Source organism: Papio anubis, chromosome 14, assembly GCF_008728515.1.
Source record: "Papio anubis isolate 15944 chromosome 14, Panubis1.0, whole genome shotgun sequence".
Taxonomy (NCBI): Eukaryota; Metazoa; Chordata; class Mammalia; order Primates; family Cercopithecidae; genus Papio; species Papio anubis.
In genome coordinates, this window is record NC_044989.1 from 32,748,603 (window position 1) to 32,767,586 (window position 18,984).

The window sequence follows — 18,984 nt, forward strand, 5'->3', positions numbered from 1 at the left end:
AAATGGCTTAGGGTTGTCAGGGATCCTGAACTCTAATCCTGTCCTAAAGGCCCAGGGACAGGGCTGTCTCTGCGGTTGTCTCTATCGGTTCTCCCCGTCCACGCGGGCGCCCTCTGCTGCCCGCTCTGCACTCCCATTCCTGCCAAGCGAGGAGTAGGGTACCAGAGGCTGCAGACTGAGAAGCAGCCACGGGGACTTTACAGCCCCACAGGGAGCCATCTAAACGGTCTCCGATGGAGACCTCAGCGCGCCCAGACAGCCCTTTCTGGGGCCCGATTTGGTATTTGAATTCAACCCCGCAGCAAGTATCCCAGCAAACACGGATAAGAAAATGCCGGGGCTTCCAAACAATATCAAACGCATAGGTCTTCTGCAAGTACAGGACCGTTGAGTAACTTTGCTGAGCCCTTTGTCCTCTCCCGGGACACAGAACCGGGGCGTGGGGACCTCCACCTCGGCGACCCACGGGAACAACCCCTGTGGATGTGGAGGGTGGCGGCGCGCCTTCAGGCTCCTCACACGCCTTCCCCAATTAGGATCTGCCGCCTGACGTCACGTCTGCCGGAGATTGGCTGCTCAGGTCTGACACTCGGGGCCACGGGAGAGAAACTTTTAAAAGACTTCGCCGCCGGGGCTGCCTCGGAGTGTCCCGCGCGCTCTCGCTCGCTTTCGGCCACCCTCGCCGGGCCCCGCCGCGGCGCGCGCTGCACCCCCGGTCGGGCGCGCGGACCCTCACCTTGCACTGCCCGCTCCCCTCGCCCCTCCCCGCTCCCCGGGCTACGCGCTCCCCACCCCCACGCCCGCCCCCTGCTCCCCGCCACAATCGGCCGGGGTCTGGGGCCGCTCAGCTGCCCGCAGAGCCTCCTCCCGCCTTTCCCGAGCTCTCGGCAGCTCTCGGGGGAGCCCGAACGCGCGGGGAAAGGCGAGCCGCACGGCCGGGGGAGGGGGCCGGACCGCGCGCGGCCGGTCGCGCCGGCTGGGGCCCGCGATGGCGGGGGCCTGGCTCAGGTGGGGGCTCCTGCTCTGGGCAGGACTGCTCGCGTCGTCGGCGCACGGCCGGGTGCGGAGGATCACCTACGTGGTGCACCCGGGCCCCGGCCTGGCAGCGGGCGCCTTGCCCCTGAGCGGGCCCCCGCGTTCGCGGACCTTCAACGTCGCGCTCAACGCCAGGTACAGCCGCAGCTCGGCGGCTGCGGGCGCCCCCAGCCGCGCCTCCCCCGGGGTCCCCTCGGAGAGGACCCGGCGCACGAGCAAGCCTGGCGGCGCGGCCCTGCAGGGGCTCAGACCGCCGCCGCCGCCGCCGCCGCCGGAGCCGGCGCGTCCCGCGGCCCCCGGCGGGCAGCTCCACCCCAAGCCCGGCGGCCACCCGGCAGCCGCCCCGTTCGCCAAACAAGGCAGGCAAGTCGTGCGCTCTAAGGTGCCGCAGGAGACCCAGAGCAGCGGGGGCTCCAGGCTGCAGGTTCACCAGAAGCAGCAGCTGCAGGGGTAAGCCCACACCCCCTTCCGCCCGCCAGCCTCGCGCGCGCCGCCCGCTGAGGGACCTGCGGGGTCAGGGCCACTCGGAGCCTGCGGTGGCCGGGGCGCTCGCGCGCGGTGGGTCGGCTTTCTCTCCCCGCCTCCGCCTGCGCTGAGCGCCGCGGGAAGAGCGGAGTGCGGGGAAGCCCAGGGACTTTTACTGACGTGAAACTCCGAGTGCATTGTTACCGAGCTGCGGGTAAACACAAAAGGCATTTCTGCCTGGGGCGTAACCTTCTTCGCGCAAACCCAACTGCTCCTAGAAGATGGGCGTAAACTTGAGGTCACTACAGTTTAATCCCTCAGCATCAATTAAACTGCAACTGAGTTTTAATTTTGGTCTAGCTAATGAAAAAAATGTTTTGAGGGCAGGCTAGCCGTAAAGATCCAGCTCCTGTTCTGCGGCCTGGAACTTTTCAGCATCAGAGAAATCATGGGCTTGGACTTCCTTGCACCTGTGGAGTCTGCTTTCCTGTGGTGGGGTGTCTTGGTATTGATAAAAGTTTTGGTTGGAATGTTTCTGTTATTAGGCGCTCATAGTCTCTTCCCTTCGTGGGCCTCCTATTTCCCCCAGTTCGTCTCAGGTTGGGGTGTAGGGGAAAACTTATTTTGCTTAGTTGGCATGTTTTTTTCGGGGGTGATAGCAGGCCATGTGACCTCACTCCTTTTTGGACAGTTCTCTCTGAAACTCATTTCCAATTTAAAATGTTGGCCCAGATAATAGAAAAAAAAAAAATTGGCGCTACTGTAATTTGGGGGTAAGAAAACCATTTGTTGGGCCCTTGTCCTCCCTTCCTGTATAGGCCTAGGTTATGCAGGGTTTTTGGTTCTCCCAGCATTCCCTGATATATGTATGGGCCTTGCCCCTCTGCTTGGGCAGCTTTGGGTTGGGCATCCAGGGTACCTGTTAGGACTCTGGCTCATCCAAAGGGTTGCAGAAGCTGGCGGCTGGCCTTTCTGGAACATGCTGGAAGCTTGGGTTCTTGGGAAGGGAGTCTTCCTGCTGCTGGACTCAGCGATCTTGCTTTGTTTCAGGGTCAATGTCTGTGGAGGGCGGTGCTGTCATGGCTGGAGTAAGGCCCCTGGCTCCCAGAGGTGCACCAAACGTAAGTTGCCGCGTTCACAGTGGCCCTGCACAGTAGGCAAAGTGGGGGGGGGGGTGTCCACATGGGGGCATCTCATAAGGGCCACTTGAAAGGGCTCGGGGGAAGTTGAAGTCTGAAATACGATCCATCCATTACCTGCAGGCTTCATTACCACCTAGGAAGGGCTGGGTCAGGGTAATGTTAGTATCAATGCCAGCAGCAATGCATTGCATCCAAGATTTCTCTGAACTCAACAGAGATATTCATCACTCTGGCACATCTGTGAATCAGGAGCTAGGAAAAAATTTCCATTTGAGGATATGCCATATGGCAGAACCAGTGTAATTAATTTGAACATGATACCAACAAATGAAAGACATTCTTTACGGTGATGGCAGGAGGGGATTGGGGAGTAGAGGGCCCTATTCTGGAGTAAAACATCGATAGTTTTTATAGCTTCCTGAAAACAGCAACCAGAATCCTTCATCCTTGAGGCCTGATGGTTTTCTAGAATGCACTTCTCTGCTGCTCTTCAGAACTGATGGGTGGGGTTCTCTGCAGTGCTTCTGCAGTTCACATGCATGCCCAGCAGTATTTTAAAAAAATGTGTTAATGATGCATATAGATTTGAGAACACTGGAAAATTTTTCTCCTATGCATTGTGAAGTTAAGGATCAGGTTAAATGTATTCTGAGGCTCTTCTTGATGAATTGATGCTATTGGGTGCTCATTGGACATAAAGGAGTCTTACCTTCCCCCTCAGAAAAAGTGAAGCATTCTTAGTTGTTCTTTGCATAGAGACCGAGGCATTCCTATGTGGATTGGAATTGTTCAAAATTTCTGATGCTCGGATTTTGAAATACAGGTGGATGAATTTTTTTTTTTTTTTTTTTTTTGAGACGGAGTCTCGCTCTGTTGCCCAGGCTGGAGTGCAGTGGCCGGATCTCAGTCTCCTGCAAGCTCCGCCTCCCGGGTTCACGCCATTCTCCGGCCTCAGCCTCCCGAGTAGCTGGGACTACAGGCGCCCGCCACCTCGTCCGGCTAGTTTTTTGTATTTCTTAATAGAGACGGGGTTTCACCGTGTTAGCCAGGATGGTCTCGATCTCCTGACCTCGTGATCCGCCCGTCTCGGCCTCCCAAAGTGCTGGGATTACAGGCTTGAGCCACCGCGCCCGGCCAGGTGGATGAATTTAAAAAAATTTCGGATACAGTCAATCTAGTGACCTTGTTTGTTGAAAAATGTCTTCAATCCTGAAGGAAACAGAAGGGCTTTGGCATAATGGCCTTACTTTTGTAAAAAGGTGAATGTCCACAGGTTTTATAATGTCTTATGATCAAGCAGGAATTACAGACATGAACAGCCTTCTGACTATCAAATTCAAACCACTAGATCAGAAATGCTCAGGGTTCTAGGCATTTTAGATTAAGTCATAATTTTTCACTTTTAAGTTCTTAAATTATACTTGTCAGAAATGTGTTAGCATTTGTTTAGAATTTAGCATTGCTCAGGCCAAATGACATGCCCTCCCCTCCCCTCAGTAACTCATTCTGTCCAAAACCTGGTATGATATGGTTTGCCTGTAACATGGAGATAACTCATCCGTTACAGCACCAATGCAATGGGATATTGCTGTGTAAAGATTAAAAATACATTTAATCTTTATACTGGTGCGATGACTCACGCCTGTAATCCCAGCACTTTGGGAGGCCGAGGCAGGCAGATCACTTGAGGTCAGAAGTTGGAGACCAGCCTGGCCAACATGGTGAAACCCTGTCTCCACTAAAAAATTAGCCAGTAGACCTGGTGCAGTGGCTCACGCCTGTAATCCCAACACTTTGGGAGGCTGAGGCAGGTGGATCACTTGAGGAGTTAGAGACTAACCTGGGCAACGTGGCAAAACCCCATCTCTACTAAAAATACAAAAAAATTAGCTGGGTGTGGTGGTGTGTGCCTGTAATCCCAGCAACTGGGGTGGCTGAGGCAGAAGAATCGCTTGAACCCAGGAGGTGAAGTTTGCGGTGAGCTGAGATCACTCTACTGCACTCCAGCCTGGGTGACAATGACTCTGTCTCAAAAAATATATATATATACATATATATATGTATATATATATTACCATTACCCAGGCATGGTGGCGCATGCCTGTAATCCTAGCTTCTCAGGAGTCTGAGTCAAGAGAATTGCCTGTACCTGGGTCGGGGAGATTGCAGTGAGCAGAGATTGTGCTGGGCGGTGCAGAGACTCCACCTCAAGAAAAGAAAAGAATTCAGAGTAAGATTTCACAGATAGGCAGAAGCTCCTTGATGCCTGTTGGAGACAATGCTCTAAGGCTTTAATCAGTTTGCTTGGCAAATGCAGTTGAGTGCCCTCTCTGAAAAGAGGAGAGGCCCCCATTTTCAGGTTGCCTGGGGATTCGGGGATCCAAAGATGTTCTAGAAGATCCCAAGATGCTCCAGATCTTGGGGAATCACCTCATGGCTTCCTGCTTCTCCAGGCAAGAGAGGCAAAGACGTGTGTGTGCCTAGGTTTAGCTGGGTTTGCCGCCTGATAAACCAGAGAGAGATCACAGAAGACTGCTGGTCAGAAAAATCAGGGTTGAAGTTACTTACAGGGCTCTAGAGGAAGTTGCTATATTAGTTTAATCTTACGATACCTACAACCAATGCTTCTAGCATTTGGCTTAAGTTTTCCTACCAGCTTCTAGGAGGTAGCCCTTGGACAACACCAGGATCTACGTGGTTCTCAGCATTCAGAAGATTAGCCTTCCTGTACTTCCCAGTTTAACAAATGAATTTAGGTACAAATGCTAGAAACTTAATTCACAGCTTTCTTCAGAAATTATTGTGTTTTTAAAAGGCATGCTGGGGTAGTCAGCGTGCAGTCCAAAATAATGTATCTCTGAGATGGATATTTAAAATAGGGGACTTACTTTGCATGTGTCTGGGAGGTCCAGAGAGCTGAGAGAGCCTTCTACCTTCAGATGGGACCACTGGGGCTCCCGCTGATGCTGTAAACCTTGTGTCCATGGCTGAGTAGTGTGATGCCAGGAAAGACTCCTGGCTTTGGGGCCAGAAGACCTGAATTCAAATGCTGAAACCCTCACTAGCTTTGTGGCCTCGGGGAGTTCACTTGACCTGTCTGGCCTGTATTTTCCCATTCAGAAATGCCTGTGCTAAAACCTTACCTTCTTTGTAGGATGGTTGCACGTGTCAAGATGAAAAAAATGGGTATGAAGGCCTTGATGAAACCAGGAAGATTAATATTAGAGATTAGTGTTGGATCAAGCCAAGTAAATTCTGTCTGCTTTATCGATGACTTGGTTTTCTTCTGTTTGTGGTTTCCTTCTCTCACCTCCCTATTATGCTGAGATTGAACAATTACACTTGGGTATGGTTTATTACACATAAGAATACAAAAACCAATGATATGCCCACATGAAGTTCCCCCTTATAATAGTCATCATAAAATGTGCATATACATTTAAATGTATAACCCAGAATGTCTTCTAATTGTCATTACACGTTGAAGATAATGAAGAATTTGAGTTTATATAGGTCATGTCCAATTGATGCAAAAAAAATGTCTGTTTAAGAGATTGGAAGTGTTCATGTTGTTCAGTGTTTGCCTAATCCAGTGAAGAAAATAAGGTATCCCTTTGAGCAAGTCTGGATTGTTTTTAGTTGATTGAAACCTAATTTAAATGGACCATGATCAAATGCTTCTGAAGACTAAAGATTTAGTGAACCTTAAATTGCAAATCAGAGAGATGTGAACAAGCAAGCGGCAGACCCACACAGGGGCAAAGAATAGATTCGTGCACTCACCAAGGTGGTCCTCCGGGCTATAGCCACCGAGTCACTATGTAGAGACGCCTGGTTGCATGTTAATGTTGCTTTTCCAGACACCCTTTGTGTGTGGATCCCTAGGAATTGAAATTATAGTGTGGGATGTGTCATTTTAGTTAATACTGGATGACGCTTGGTAGCGTTACCTGTTTTGAACAACAGAGATGGAGAGATGGACCACATTTTGACTCTTTCCAAGGAATTAACATTTAAAGGAAGGTTTTGTGGGTTAGGGACTTTGTCTTCCAAGTGGGGCATTAAACCCCTGATGTGTAACATTTTTGCTTCCTATCATTTTTGTAGTTTTTTTTTTTTTTTCGTATACCCAAACTGAACCTCCCCTCATGGCCTCATTGCTTCTTCCAGTGTTTTCGCCCCCGTCTCAGGGTAAGTGCAGGCCAGACAGAGACATTGCCGGTAGGCTCAGCTTTAATGAGAACACTGGACATGGGAATAGGCAATACAAAAGAATGAAAGAGAGGAGAGTGAGGCTGGGCTGGCAGGATTATGGGGTAGAGAGAAAAGAGATGATGGCAGATATGAATCCAAAGTGGGTGCTTGGCACGTTGCAGGCCTTCCATACACGCATGGATGGTTCTTGCATTTACTGTTTAGCTTTTACCATGTGCCAGGTTCTATGAATAGAGGAGAAACACAGCCAGCTGTAGGGAGTGCAGGTCTGTTTTTACTCACTTAACTCATGGCACATCAAATGACTTGTTCTCTCCTTAGCAAGAAACAGAAAATCGATATTCCATTGCTTTTCCATTGGCATTCAGCCCATGCCTCTTTAGGGGAAAAAACCCAACTCTAGCCATTTTCCTTAAATTATATGCAAAGGAGACAGAGTCACATGCACCCTTGGTGCCCAGAGACGCAGTGGTGGATGGCATCATCCAGGAGGGCGTGATGTGGCTGGAGTTCAGGTGACCTAGAGAACTCTCTCAGGCTGTCCCCCATCCCTCTTGACTTGGCATCGTGCTTGCCAAACTTGGGAGTCGAGCCCAGAGTGATTATATATATTTTTTGTGTGCCTGCTATGGCCATTGACAGCTGCTTTGCCAATAGATCTGCAGTGAGGTTTACCATGGCAACTGCTGGTAGGGCCACCCCAGCCCCCATGTGGGAGGGTCAGCTGGAGAATCTTGTTATGTGGCACAGACAACCTCGGTAAAGAGAGAGGAACCCAGAGGTCAAGTTCACACCAGGTCAAGTATATGTTCTCAAGACTAGTTAAAATAAACATTTAGGAACCATAAATTCTACATTGTAATAGTGCTTAAACCTTCATGATGAAGCCCTCCTCCAGCCCGTGGGCCTGCTGAGTACACCGCCCGCTCCCTGCCTGCTCTGCTTTATCGGAGTTTTTGCCGCCCAGTGAACCCTTGGCCTTTGGGAAGCCCGACTTGTTGAAAGGACCTTTGACAACCACGGGGTTTTGCTGTTTCTGCCCCTGTTATTTGTTGTCTTGGATATTTCAGACGTACCCAAACATGTTTGAGAGCTCAAATTAAATTTTCCTAAAGTGCAGATTTTGCTTCCCAGTCCTTCCTAGCAATGAACAGAGGTGACTTGGAGTGCGAGGGTTATGTCACCACCCTTTTAATATGGACCAAGATCAGGTCTGGCAGAGAGGAGCTGCCGATGGGGTGGGGGTAACTTGTGTGGGTGCTGTGGAGCTTACAGAGAGCGTTTCCTTGATCTTCACACCCTGTGGGTGTCGTTGAGGTGGGTATGCTTTATTACCCCTATTCCCAACAGTGGGGCAGTGCTCAGATGCCACTGCAGATCTTGTGGCTCTTCCTACTGCCCTGGGATTCCTGGACATCCAGTGCTGTGACATTCTTTCTTGAGGTCTTGGTCTGAAAACTGTCCTGACAGCCCTCAGTCACCTGGATTGGCTTCCACTGCCTAACTTCACTTCTTGATTTTCCAAGCTATGTGAATTTTCTCGGGCTTCTGTAACAAGTTCCACAAGCTGGGTGACTTAGAACAATAGAAATGTGTTGTCCCACAGTTCTGCAGTCCAGAGGCCCGATGTCAGGGTGTTGATGGGGTTGCTTCCTTCTGAAGGCAGTTCTAGGCCTCTCTCCTTGGTCTGTAGATGGCCATCTCTTCCCTGTGTCTTTATACATTGTCTTCTGTGGGTGTCTGTGTCCAAATTTCCCCCTTTTATAAGGACATCAGTCACATTGGATTACCCCTGACCCCCCGCAATGATCTCATTTTAACTTGATTACCTCTGTAAAGAACGTGTCTTCAAAGGTGGTCACATTCTGAGGTACTTGGGGTTAGGACTTCAACACTTTTTTTTTGTTTTTGTAGGGGGAGTACAATTCAACTCATGATGTAAGCCCATGGATGCCTTGCGCACAGGCTGGAGAGATGGCCTTTGAGAGTTGGCTCATTCTGGTGGCACTTGGGAACCCTAGCAGCTGACCCAAGGATGGGTGGGCGGGACTTTGACTGGGCCGCTGCCGAACAGTCTGTGACTGTGGATCTAATTTGGTTACTCTTCTATTGCAGCAGCAGCTCTGGCTGCTCCAGGGGGTGATAGGAGAGATGAGGAATTGGCCACAGGTAATTTTGGTGATGCCTCTGGCCATTTTTACTGGGGCTCTTTTAAAGAGATTCTAGATTAGTGTTTCTTACACGTGAATGTCCAGCGGGACCACTGGAAAAGTTTGTTAAAAATGTTAAAACTTGTTAAATTCAACGAATTGAATCAAAATCTTTGGGGGTTTTTAACAAGCATCCCAAGTTATGCTGATGGAGGTGGCCCACAGTTTGAGAAACTGATCCAGAAGGAACTCAATCCTGGGCAATATTTATGACCCTTTATGTGGGAATTTAAAGGCCAACCTCAATGCTTAACAATTTAGAGAAACCTCTCAAGGCAGGAACCCTCTAAACATTGGGATAGCTTGGATTTGAAGAACGTTATGTACAGTCAAAGATTGCCGCACATGCGGTTTTTACATCCAGTTTTTCTTTAGTTAGTTGAATGTTTAATATATATATGTATATTTTTGCGAGAGCTGGAAATTTGCAGAATTATTGCTGATTACATAGAGTACCTTTAAAAAAAGATTTAAACGCTTTGGAACACTTGGGTGTTTTTTTCCACTAAAGTTTTCTTTTTTAGTTACAAAATTTTTAAAGTACACACAAACATAGAAGCTGCCTATCAGGGTCATGTTTTTAAAAGCTCCCCGATGTGGTAGTTCAGTACAATGATTTATACATAAAGGAGAAACTGGTCTTATCTTTCTCCAAATGCATGTTTTACTAATGGTTTCCTGCTTTCTTAGTGGAGAGAAAATATTACATAATTTGTTGGTGTGACACAAATTGGTTGTTTTGGTACTTACGGAAAAATACATCAGGGCTGTATTTGCAAGCATACCTCAGATATGGAGGGTTCAGTTCCAGCAAATATCTCAATAAAGTGAGTCACACAAATTTTTTGGTTTCCCAGTGCATGTAAAAGTCATGTTTATACTATATTGTAGACTATTAAGTGTACAATAATAGATTATGTCTAAAAAGACAAGTGTATACCTTAATTAAAAATATTTTATTACTAAAAAGTGGAAAGATCATGTGAGCCTTGAGTGAGGCATCATCTTTTTGCTAGTGGGAGGTCTTGCCTTGATATGGATGGTTGCTGAAAGTTGGAGTGGCTGTGGCACTTTCTTTAAAATAAGAAAATAATGAAGTTTGCTGTACTAATTGACTCTTCCTTTCATGACAACTTTCTCTGTAGCATGCAGTGCTGTTTGATAGCATTTGACCCACTGTAGAACTTCTTTCAAAATTGGAGTCAGTCTTCTCAAACCCTACTGCTGCTTTATCATCTGTTTATATAAAATTGTAAATTCTTTGTTGTCATTTCAACAATGTTCGTAGCATCTTCACCAGTGTTAGATTCCATCTCAAGAAACCACCTTCTTTGCTCATTTATAAGAAGCAGCTCCTCATCTGTTCAAGTTCGAACATAAGATTGCAGCAATTCAGTCCCATCTTCAGGCTCCATGTTTAATTCTCTTGCTATTTCCACTACCTCTCCAGTGACTTCATCCACTGAAGTCTTGAACTTCTCCGGGTCATCCATTGGGGTTGGAATCAGCTTCTTCCAAACTCCTGTTAATGTGGATACTTTAATCTCCTCCCATAAATCATGAATGTTCTTAATGGCATCTAGAACAGTGAATCCTTTCCAGAAGGTTTTCAATTTACTTTGCCCAAATCCATCAGAGGAATCACTATCTATGACAGCTATAGCCTTATGAAATGTATTTCTCAAATAAGAAGACTTGAAAGTTGAAATTACTCTTTGACCCATGGACTACAGAATGCATGATGTTTTAGCAGGCATGAAAATAACATTAATTTCCATGTACATCTCCATCACAGCTTACAGGTGACCAAGTGCATAGTCAGTGAGGAGTAATATTTTGAAAAGAACGTTTTCTGAGCAATAGGTCTCAACATTGGGGTTAAAACATTCAGTTAACCATGCTGTAAACACATGGACTGTTATCCAGTCTTTGTTGTTCCATTTACAGAGCACAGGCAAAGCAGATTTAGCATAATTCTTAAGGGCCCTGAGATTTTTAGAATGGTAAATTGGCACTGGCTTCAACTTAAAGCCACCAGCTGCGTTAGCCCCTAAAAGGAGAGTCAGCCCATCCTTTGAAACATTGAGGCCAGGCATTGACTTCTCAGTTTTCTTCAAGAACTTTTTCTTTACATTCACAACTTGGCTAACCGGTGTAAGAGGTCTAGCTCTTGACCTATCTTGGCTTTCTACATGCCTTCCTCACTTAGCTTTTGATTTACAGTGAGAGATTTGTGAGTCTTCCTTTCACTTGAGCCCTTAGAGGCCCTTGTAGGGTTATTAATTAGCCTGACTTCAATATTGTTGTGTCTCAGGGAACAGGGAAGCCCAGGGAAAGGGAGAGAGATGAGGGAACAGTCAGTGGAACAGTCAGAACACACACAACATTTTCTCAATTAAGTTTTCTGTCTTATATTGGGTACGACTTGTGGTGCCCCCAAACAATTACAATGGTAACATGAAAGATCACTGATCACATATCACCATAACAGATACATTAATAATGAAAAAGTGTGAAATATTATGAGAATTTCCAGAATGTGACCCCGAGACAGAAAGTGAGCATTTGCTGTGGGGAAAATGTTGCCAGTAGACTTGTTGCATGCAAGGTTGTTACAAACCCTCCATTTGTAAGAAACACAGTGTTTGCGAAGTGCGGTAAAGTGAAGCAACAAAAAATGAGGTCTGCCTGTATATGTATAAACTGATATGTGTCTGTTAATTTTCCCTGCCTGTTATGGATTGAGCACATCACGTAGAGACAGTCCATTAGGTACTGAAATTCTGTGCATACATTGCCATCGAGACCCCAAACTGTGTGGTTATAAGAAGGAAGTGCCACTGCTTTCTCCCCTCCTCTCCCTTCTATCTTACCTGCTTTTGTTGCCTTTCTCCTCTTCCTCCCCTTACTTGGTCTCAGTTTGGCTTTGAATGAGAGGCAGTATGGCTCAGTGGTTGGAAGTTCAGTCTTTGGAATTAGAATACGGAGCTCCTAATTGACCTTAATACTTCCTCACTGTGTGACCTTGAACAGTCAAGCTTGAGACCTGGAGCAGGGCTAAGTTAACTCCATTCACAAAATAGGAATAAAGATGGTCTCTGTAATCATCCAGGGGCTTGCTAGGGGGCTGCATTAGGTAATACATTAAAAGTGCATAGAGAGCAGGGCCCCTGCACAGTAGTTGACCAAAATGAGCTCTCAGCACCTTTCATTTGTCTGCTCAGGACCACTTCCTGCTGGGCACCACTGCTTCTTCCATGTCCCTCTTCTGAGATCCTTGGGGGCTGATCCTGTTTGCTGCTCCCTAAGCAGACTCTGTTTGATGCTCCCTAAGCACTCTGATTTCACTCTTAGTTGGCTCTGGGTATGGCTGAGCCAGGTGGAAGAGGCATCTGTCCCCTCATCAGTGTTGAGCTCCTGGGAAGCAGGTCCCTTGCTTTGCCACAGTACAAGTGCCACAGTACAAATGCTACCTAGGAATAGAATAGAATTGAGTTGAACTAGCATCTCTGATTTTGCTGTGTTGCTAATGCTGTCCTCTAAATACTATAGAAAGAATGCTTTCTCTTTTCTTTGTTTACTCTCACCTTTTGGCAATAATTTCCACTTGCTTTTCTTTCCTGCATTTTGTCTTTGTACTTTTCCTTGCCCAGCAGACACTGCTGATTGTGACAGCTTTTTCAAGGGCACAGCACCTTACTCTGTTTCCTCCTTCCTTTGCTCTGTAAGGCTGCTCTGGCATGGCCCAAACTTTGAGATGACTTTTCCTTTCTCCCTGCCAATTTCACAGTCTTTCTGTTCAACATCATCATCTGATAGAGATTTGGGACTAAGTAAAATGAATGTTGTATGATTTTCCCTGTAATTTTAGATCCCCATATACTGCTCTTGGCCAACTACGCTATTCCCTGTGGCTTTTTTACTCCACCACATTTGAGTAATATTGTTGGCATGGACATAAGTAAACAGTTTGAAAGTGTCGTGTTTTGTAAACTAGAAGATGGATGGGCTGGTTTTTTAATACATGCTCTTGGTTCTGCTGGGCCAAAGGAAAGATGAATTTGGTCAGTGGATGGGAAGATGAATTGGAGGAAGGTGTTGCTATCCGAAGTTGATGTGGCCAACTTTACTGAACTGGTGAGATCATTATTTAGAGGTGAAAACTGAGTGGCTGGAGGTGACTGTTTAGAGGGATTTGGATTATGCAGTTAGACGGAATTTTTATAGAGGAGATAGCTTGCTACCAGTAAGAGGCCACTAACCAAAAATATCATAATAAAGTAAGGAAAATAGAAGGATAAGGATCTTTTGTCTTTGTAAATTTAAACATGGTTTTATTTCTTTGTGGAATTACCAGACAATTCCAATGTGGCTTTTAATCTTTCATGAACTTCATTTTATTATTGCTATATATGTATGTGTGTGTGTATATGTGTGTGTATATATATGTGTGTGTGTGCACATATATATACATATATATATATGTATATATATATGTGTGTGTGTGTGTGTGTATATATATTTGAGATGGAGTCTTGCTTTGTCACCCAGGCGGGAGTACAGTGGCATGATCTCAGCTCACTGCAGCCTCCTGGGTTCAAACGATTCTTCTGCCTCAACCACCCGAGTAGCTGGGATTACAGGCATCTGCCACCACACCTGGCTAATTTTTGTATTTTTAGTAGAGACGGGATTTCACCATGTTAGCCAGGCTGGTCTTGAACTCCTGACCTCAGGTGATCTACCTGTCTTGGCCTGTCAGAGTGCTGGGATTGCAGGTGTGAGCCACCACACCCAGCCTATTATTGCTATTTTTAATTAAAATGTAGAGTCTCCATCCTCCCATATGCATTTCATGTTCACACCATAGCAAGTAGACAGTTAACACTTAGCATCTTCAAAATATGATTATTGTAAAAGCTATTTAAATTAGCCGAGACTTATCACTTTACCTTCATAAATCATTTACTATGGTGATTCAAGGGTGAGGATACTCCTGCCTCTTCAATGGCTGTGAAACTTCAAGCAGATTAATGACCTCCTCTGAGACTTTTTTCAACCTTCAGATGGGAAGAGTACCCTCATCACACAACTTCATTCATGTTGTTGTTGTGAATATGAGGCATACAAATCTTCTTTGCTCCGAATGCTTGTCACATTGCATCGTAGACATTTATGTATTGTCTGGCATTCCTGCTCTGTGAGGGTAGGGATTATACTATAGCCATCTTTTTGTCTTCAGTGCCCGGTAAGCATGTACACCTTTATGGAATCAATGAATGAATGAATGCATGATTCATTTGTTGTACTTTCACCAAGCTCCTATATACTAGGTTTTGGTACACAGAAGATGTTAAGATGACTTTTTCTTTCTCCCTGCCAATTTTAGAATCTTTCTACTCAATATCATCATCTGATAGAGATTTGGGACTAAGTAAAATGAATGTTGTATGATTTTTCCCTCTAATTTTAGATCCCCAAGTACCATGTACTTGAAAAAACTAAAACAGGGTCATAGGTTAGAGAGTGACAGGAGCTGGAATTGGAGGTGGGGAGAGGGCTGAAAGAAGGTCTCTATAGGAAGTGACATGTGAGGCCTGTGTGATATGAAAGGGTCTGAGAGAAGAGTATTTTAGGCCAACAGAACAGCTAGCACAAAGGCCTTGGAGTGGGGATGGGCCTGGCTTGTCGTAGGAACACAGGTCATTATTGTTGGGTTGTCAGTGAGGGCTCCTGTAACAGGCGATATGATGATAGGGTTGGATCCCAAGTCAGGTCTTACAGGCTGTGCAAGGCCACAGATAAGATAACAAGAGGAGACTGTACAATACAAGCACAGTCAACACGATTACTATACAACTCGAGTGCATACAAGTGTATTTTATTACTAAGAAATTAAAGAAAATAAAGGATTTAGTATTTTTTAAGGCATGGAAAAATAGCTTAAGTAGAAAATTCATTAGATCACTTTGATTGCATTTTTTATTGATGAGAAAAACTACACACGGAATGCGAAGTCCCCAAGTCCACACACAAATTATTGTCATAGCCTGACCACCTGCCTGGTGCCCAGATTGCCAGACCAGCCCTGTGCTGATTGGACCCGCCGGACCTCTGCCGAGCTCTGGTGGAAAGGCAAGACCTTCACCAGAGAGCTGTGAGGCTGCAGTTTAGGATGAAAGTGTGAGGGTGAAGAAAGCCAAGTCACCGGTCACTATTGTGTTAAAAGTCAAATTAATGGGGATCCTCACATGGTACTAAATTTAAAAAAATGCTCACTCCTTTATTTTGATGATCATAGAAAATCTACAGAGAGCTGATAGGATGTGTTAAAGTGAGAGTTAAATATTTTTGGAACATTTGAATGCTGCTCTGAGGTTTTGTGCATCCCCCCAGCCCAACATCTAATTTTCAAGTTGGGTTAGTCATTGACTCCGCCTCCCATTTTGTGGTAAAGATCAAGTCAAATGAGGCTCATCACAGTGCTTCACAAAAGGGGCCAGGTGCCCTGGCTCATGCCTGTAATCCCAGCACTTTGGGAGGCTGAGGCTGGCGGATCACCTGAGGTCAGGAGTTCGAGACCAGACTGGCCAACATGGTGAAACCCTGTCTCTACTAAAAATACAAAAATTAGCCGGGCATGGTGGTGGGCGCCTGTAATCCCAGCTTCTTGGGAGGTTGAGGTAGGGGAATCACTTGAACCAGGAGGTGGAGGTGGCAGTGAGCCAAGATTGTGCCGTTGCACTCCAGCCTGGGCGACAAGAGCAAAACTCCATCTCAAAAAAAAAAAAAAAAAAAAAAAAAGAAAAGAAAATGCTTCAATGCTTCACACAAGGGCAATATAAACATAAGGTGACCTTATTAATAAGGTTTTTATGACCACTTTGTACACATTTTTTGATAATGTGTTGGTGCATTTCTTGTCTTGAAAAATGGAATGTGACTTTGATGTATATATTGACCATCAAGTTTACCAACAGTGTCTCTGGTATACCTCCTAGAAGTTGGTTTGAAAATAAACAAAAATACCTACATCTCCACTTTAATTCTACCCTCCCTGGAATTTATTTTATTCTCCTAAAAGTAGGGTTCATGCAAAGACAAGAATTATTTCAGGAGAGTCCTGTTTCTTTTATTTTGAGATAGTGAAAAGATTATGTTAAGTTAGTCCAAAATTTCATAGTAATTGGAGGTGAAATAATACAGACAATCAGTAAATTAAAGGTAGAGACTGTTTTTGTTTTCCCTTTTCATCCATTTAGGAGATTGGCCTACACAGCAGTTCTCTATATATACAATAGACCCTCAGTAAGGTTTCTTGATTAATAAGCATTGCAAGTTACATTTGTTTCTGAGTGGAGGACCAGCTGAAATCCATTTAAATCAATGGCTACTGAGATTATGTTATTAAACGGTTCTTTTTGTTTTACGAGAATGTGTATTACAACAAATGTCTAGTGTAAGTTTGGAATGCTCTGTTTTTGAGTGGTAGAGGCTCTTTTCTCTGGCAAAATTTCCGCATTTCTTCCTTTAATACAGCGTGCTTGAATGGCAGTTCACAGACACTTAGCTAGTGGCTCTCAAAGTATAGACCCGGGAACAGGGGCGTCAGCTCCGCCTGGGAACTTGTTAGAAATGCAAACTCTCCAGCCCTGTTAAACCAGGAACTCTGGGGTGGGGCCAGCCATCTGTGTTTTAACCAGGCCTCTTGGGGATCCTGATACAGCTGTGGCTTGAGAACCACTGCTCTAGTAGAACCCATCTCCTCCTCCCTTTCCACATCCCCCACCCTACTATGATCACTGTGGTGTGATGAGGGGGACAGGGAAATCAGCTCTTTGGGGCTCCAGGCCTTGGAGAGGAGAGGCTTCATTTATCCTTTCCCCCTTCATTTCTGCCTAAGGATGAGTTTGTATAGTATAAAGCCCAGTGGAATGGATTATTTTCCCCAGTGTCAGATGGGAACCTTGGAATTGGAGCAGATATAGCTGTGCATGTTGTTATTATTGTTATTAATTGTTATTCAGAGACAGGGTCTCACTCTGTAACCCAAGCTGGAGTATAGTGGCATGATCATAGCTCACTGTGATCTTGCACTCCTGGGCTCAAGCGATCCTCCTGCCTCAGTCTCCTGAGTAGCTAGGACTACAGGTGCATGCCACCATGCCCAGCTATTTTTTTTTTTTAAACTTTTTTGTAGAGGTGGGGTCTCGCTGTGTTGCCCAGGCTAGTCTTGAACTCCTTGCTTCAAGTGATCCTCCAACCTTGGCCTCCCAAAGTGCTGGGATTACAGGTGTGAGCCACTGCACCTGGCCACCATGCACATTAATACACATTCTATACTGTATGCTCGCTGAGGAGGGGCAAAGAAACCAGTTTTCATTCAGTGAATATACCTGTAAATGTGTTTTGTCCCTTTATGTCTTCCTGATTCTGTTCTGTTCCTTAACATAAAAGATGCCTAAAGCACACTTCTTCATATTCTTCAAAGCCACATTTATCAAGGTGTGGTTCCAGGACCTCCTACAACAGAATCCCTGTGGGATGTGTAACAGATGCAGGTTGTGGGGCTTTCCCATAGACCTACCGAATTGGAACCCCTGGGAGTAGACCCCTTGGCCCTCATTTTCACAAACACGCATCTGACCAATCCACACGGAAGCTTGGGGGCCCTGAGTTTAAAGTACATATGCCGGAATACAAGATATCAAATGCAAAGAATGATGAGAAAGGTATTGCAAAATTAATAAAAGTAACGAAGGAGCAACATTTTATTTTAGAAATAGGTGCCATTACTCGTTTCTGAAATAATTTGAAAGTGAAATGAAGAACAAGCTCTCGTCTAGAGCATGCGCTTGGAATTGGCAGGGATTTTGCTTCCTCGTGTCAAGATCAAGAAGTTCAGATGCAGAGGAGACGAGGCTGTGCTGCTCAGTTGTTCCTTGGGGTCATGCTGACTCCATCCTGGAAGCTGCTGGAGGAATGCATCATATGTTTGGAAACAGCCCAGTTGAGAATTTCAGCAATGACACGCCTTTTTATTAGATGTGTATTTAGGAAAGGAATTGCCTATTACAAGACTAGGGCCCTTTGTAGAAGGAGCTGAAAAAGGAGCTGGTTTGCTTGTCCTGTGAAATAGGGACTATTTTCCCCATTATGCGTCTTTTCTTTTCTTTCCACAAAATAAATAAATGCAAAGACGTGTCACTTGAATGTTGTATAAAAATCAGGTCTTTTAACAAAATGCTTGTTTCTCTCCGAGTAGAAAGGCATTTTTCCCCAGGGGAAACTTACTAAAATCATCAGTTATTGTAGTAATAGCTATGCCTCGTTAGAAGTAAATAGATTGTTTTTTCTTCCCAGTGCCGGTAGCATGTAGCTATTTCCAAATATCTGTGTGCTAACTTCTGATGAAGCATCCAGATGTTTAAATATCATATAAAGGCCACAGTCCTAGAAAATGGTGTTAAAATTTTGAGAAAATTCAAATTTGAGGAATTACCTAAAATACTAAGTAAATTAAAAAGTATTTGTAACATTGAAAAAATTTATGTCAAAAATATTTTTTAATGTCAAAAATGTTTTTTAATACTTAAAAAACTTTAGCACTTTGGGAGGCCGAGGCGGGCAGATCTCGAGGTCAAGAGATCGAGATCATCTGGCCAAAATGGTGAAACTGCGTCTCTGCTAAAAATACAAAAATTAGCTGGGTGTGGTGGCGGGCGCCTATAGTCCCAGCTACTTGGGAGGCTGAAGCAGGAGAATCGCCTGAACCCGGGAGGTAGAGGTTGCACTGAAACAAGATCTCGCCATTGCACTCCAGCCTGGTGACAGAGCAAGACTGTCTCAAAAAAAAAAAAAAAAAAAAAAAGAAAAAGGAAATAGTCTTTACTCCTTCAGTCTCAGTTGGGAAAACC

At 45.3% G+C, this 18,984-nt stretch overlaps 1 protein-coding gene across 7 annotated transcripts in view; it reads left to right on the forward strand.

The window, feature by feature from the left end:
- The first annotated feature begins 842 nt into the window (after positions 1 to 842).
- Positions 843 to 18,984, forward strand: part of LTBP1 (latent transforming growth factor beta binding protein 1) — a 454,228-nt gene continuing 436,086 nt past the window's right edge. For all 7 annotated transcript variants that reach the window (XM_031655059.1, XM_031655061.1, XM_021924743.2 and 4 more), the window contains exons 1-2: positions 843 to 1,485; positions 2,551 to 2,621. In XM_031655059.1, the coding sequence (XP_031510919.1) occupies positions 989 to 1,485; positions 2,551 to 2,621 (568 nt within the window). In that variant the 5' untranslated portion in view covers positions 843 to 988. The remainder of the gene's footprint in view (positions 1,486 to 2,550; positions 2,622 to 18,984) is intronic.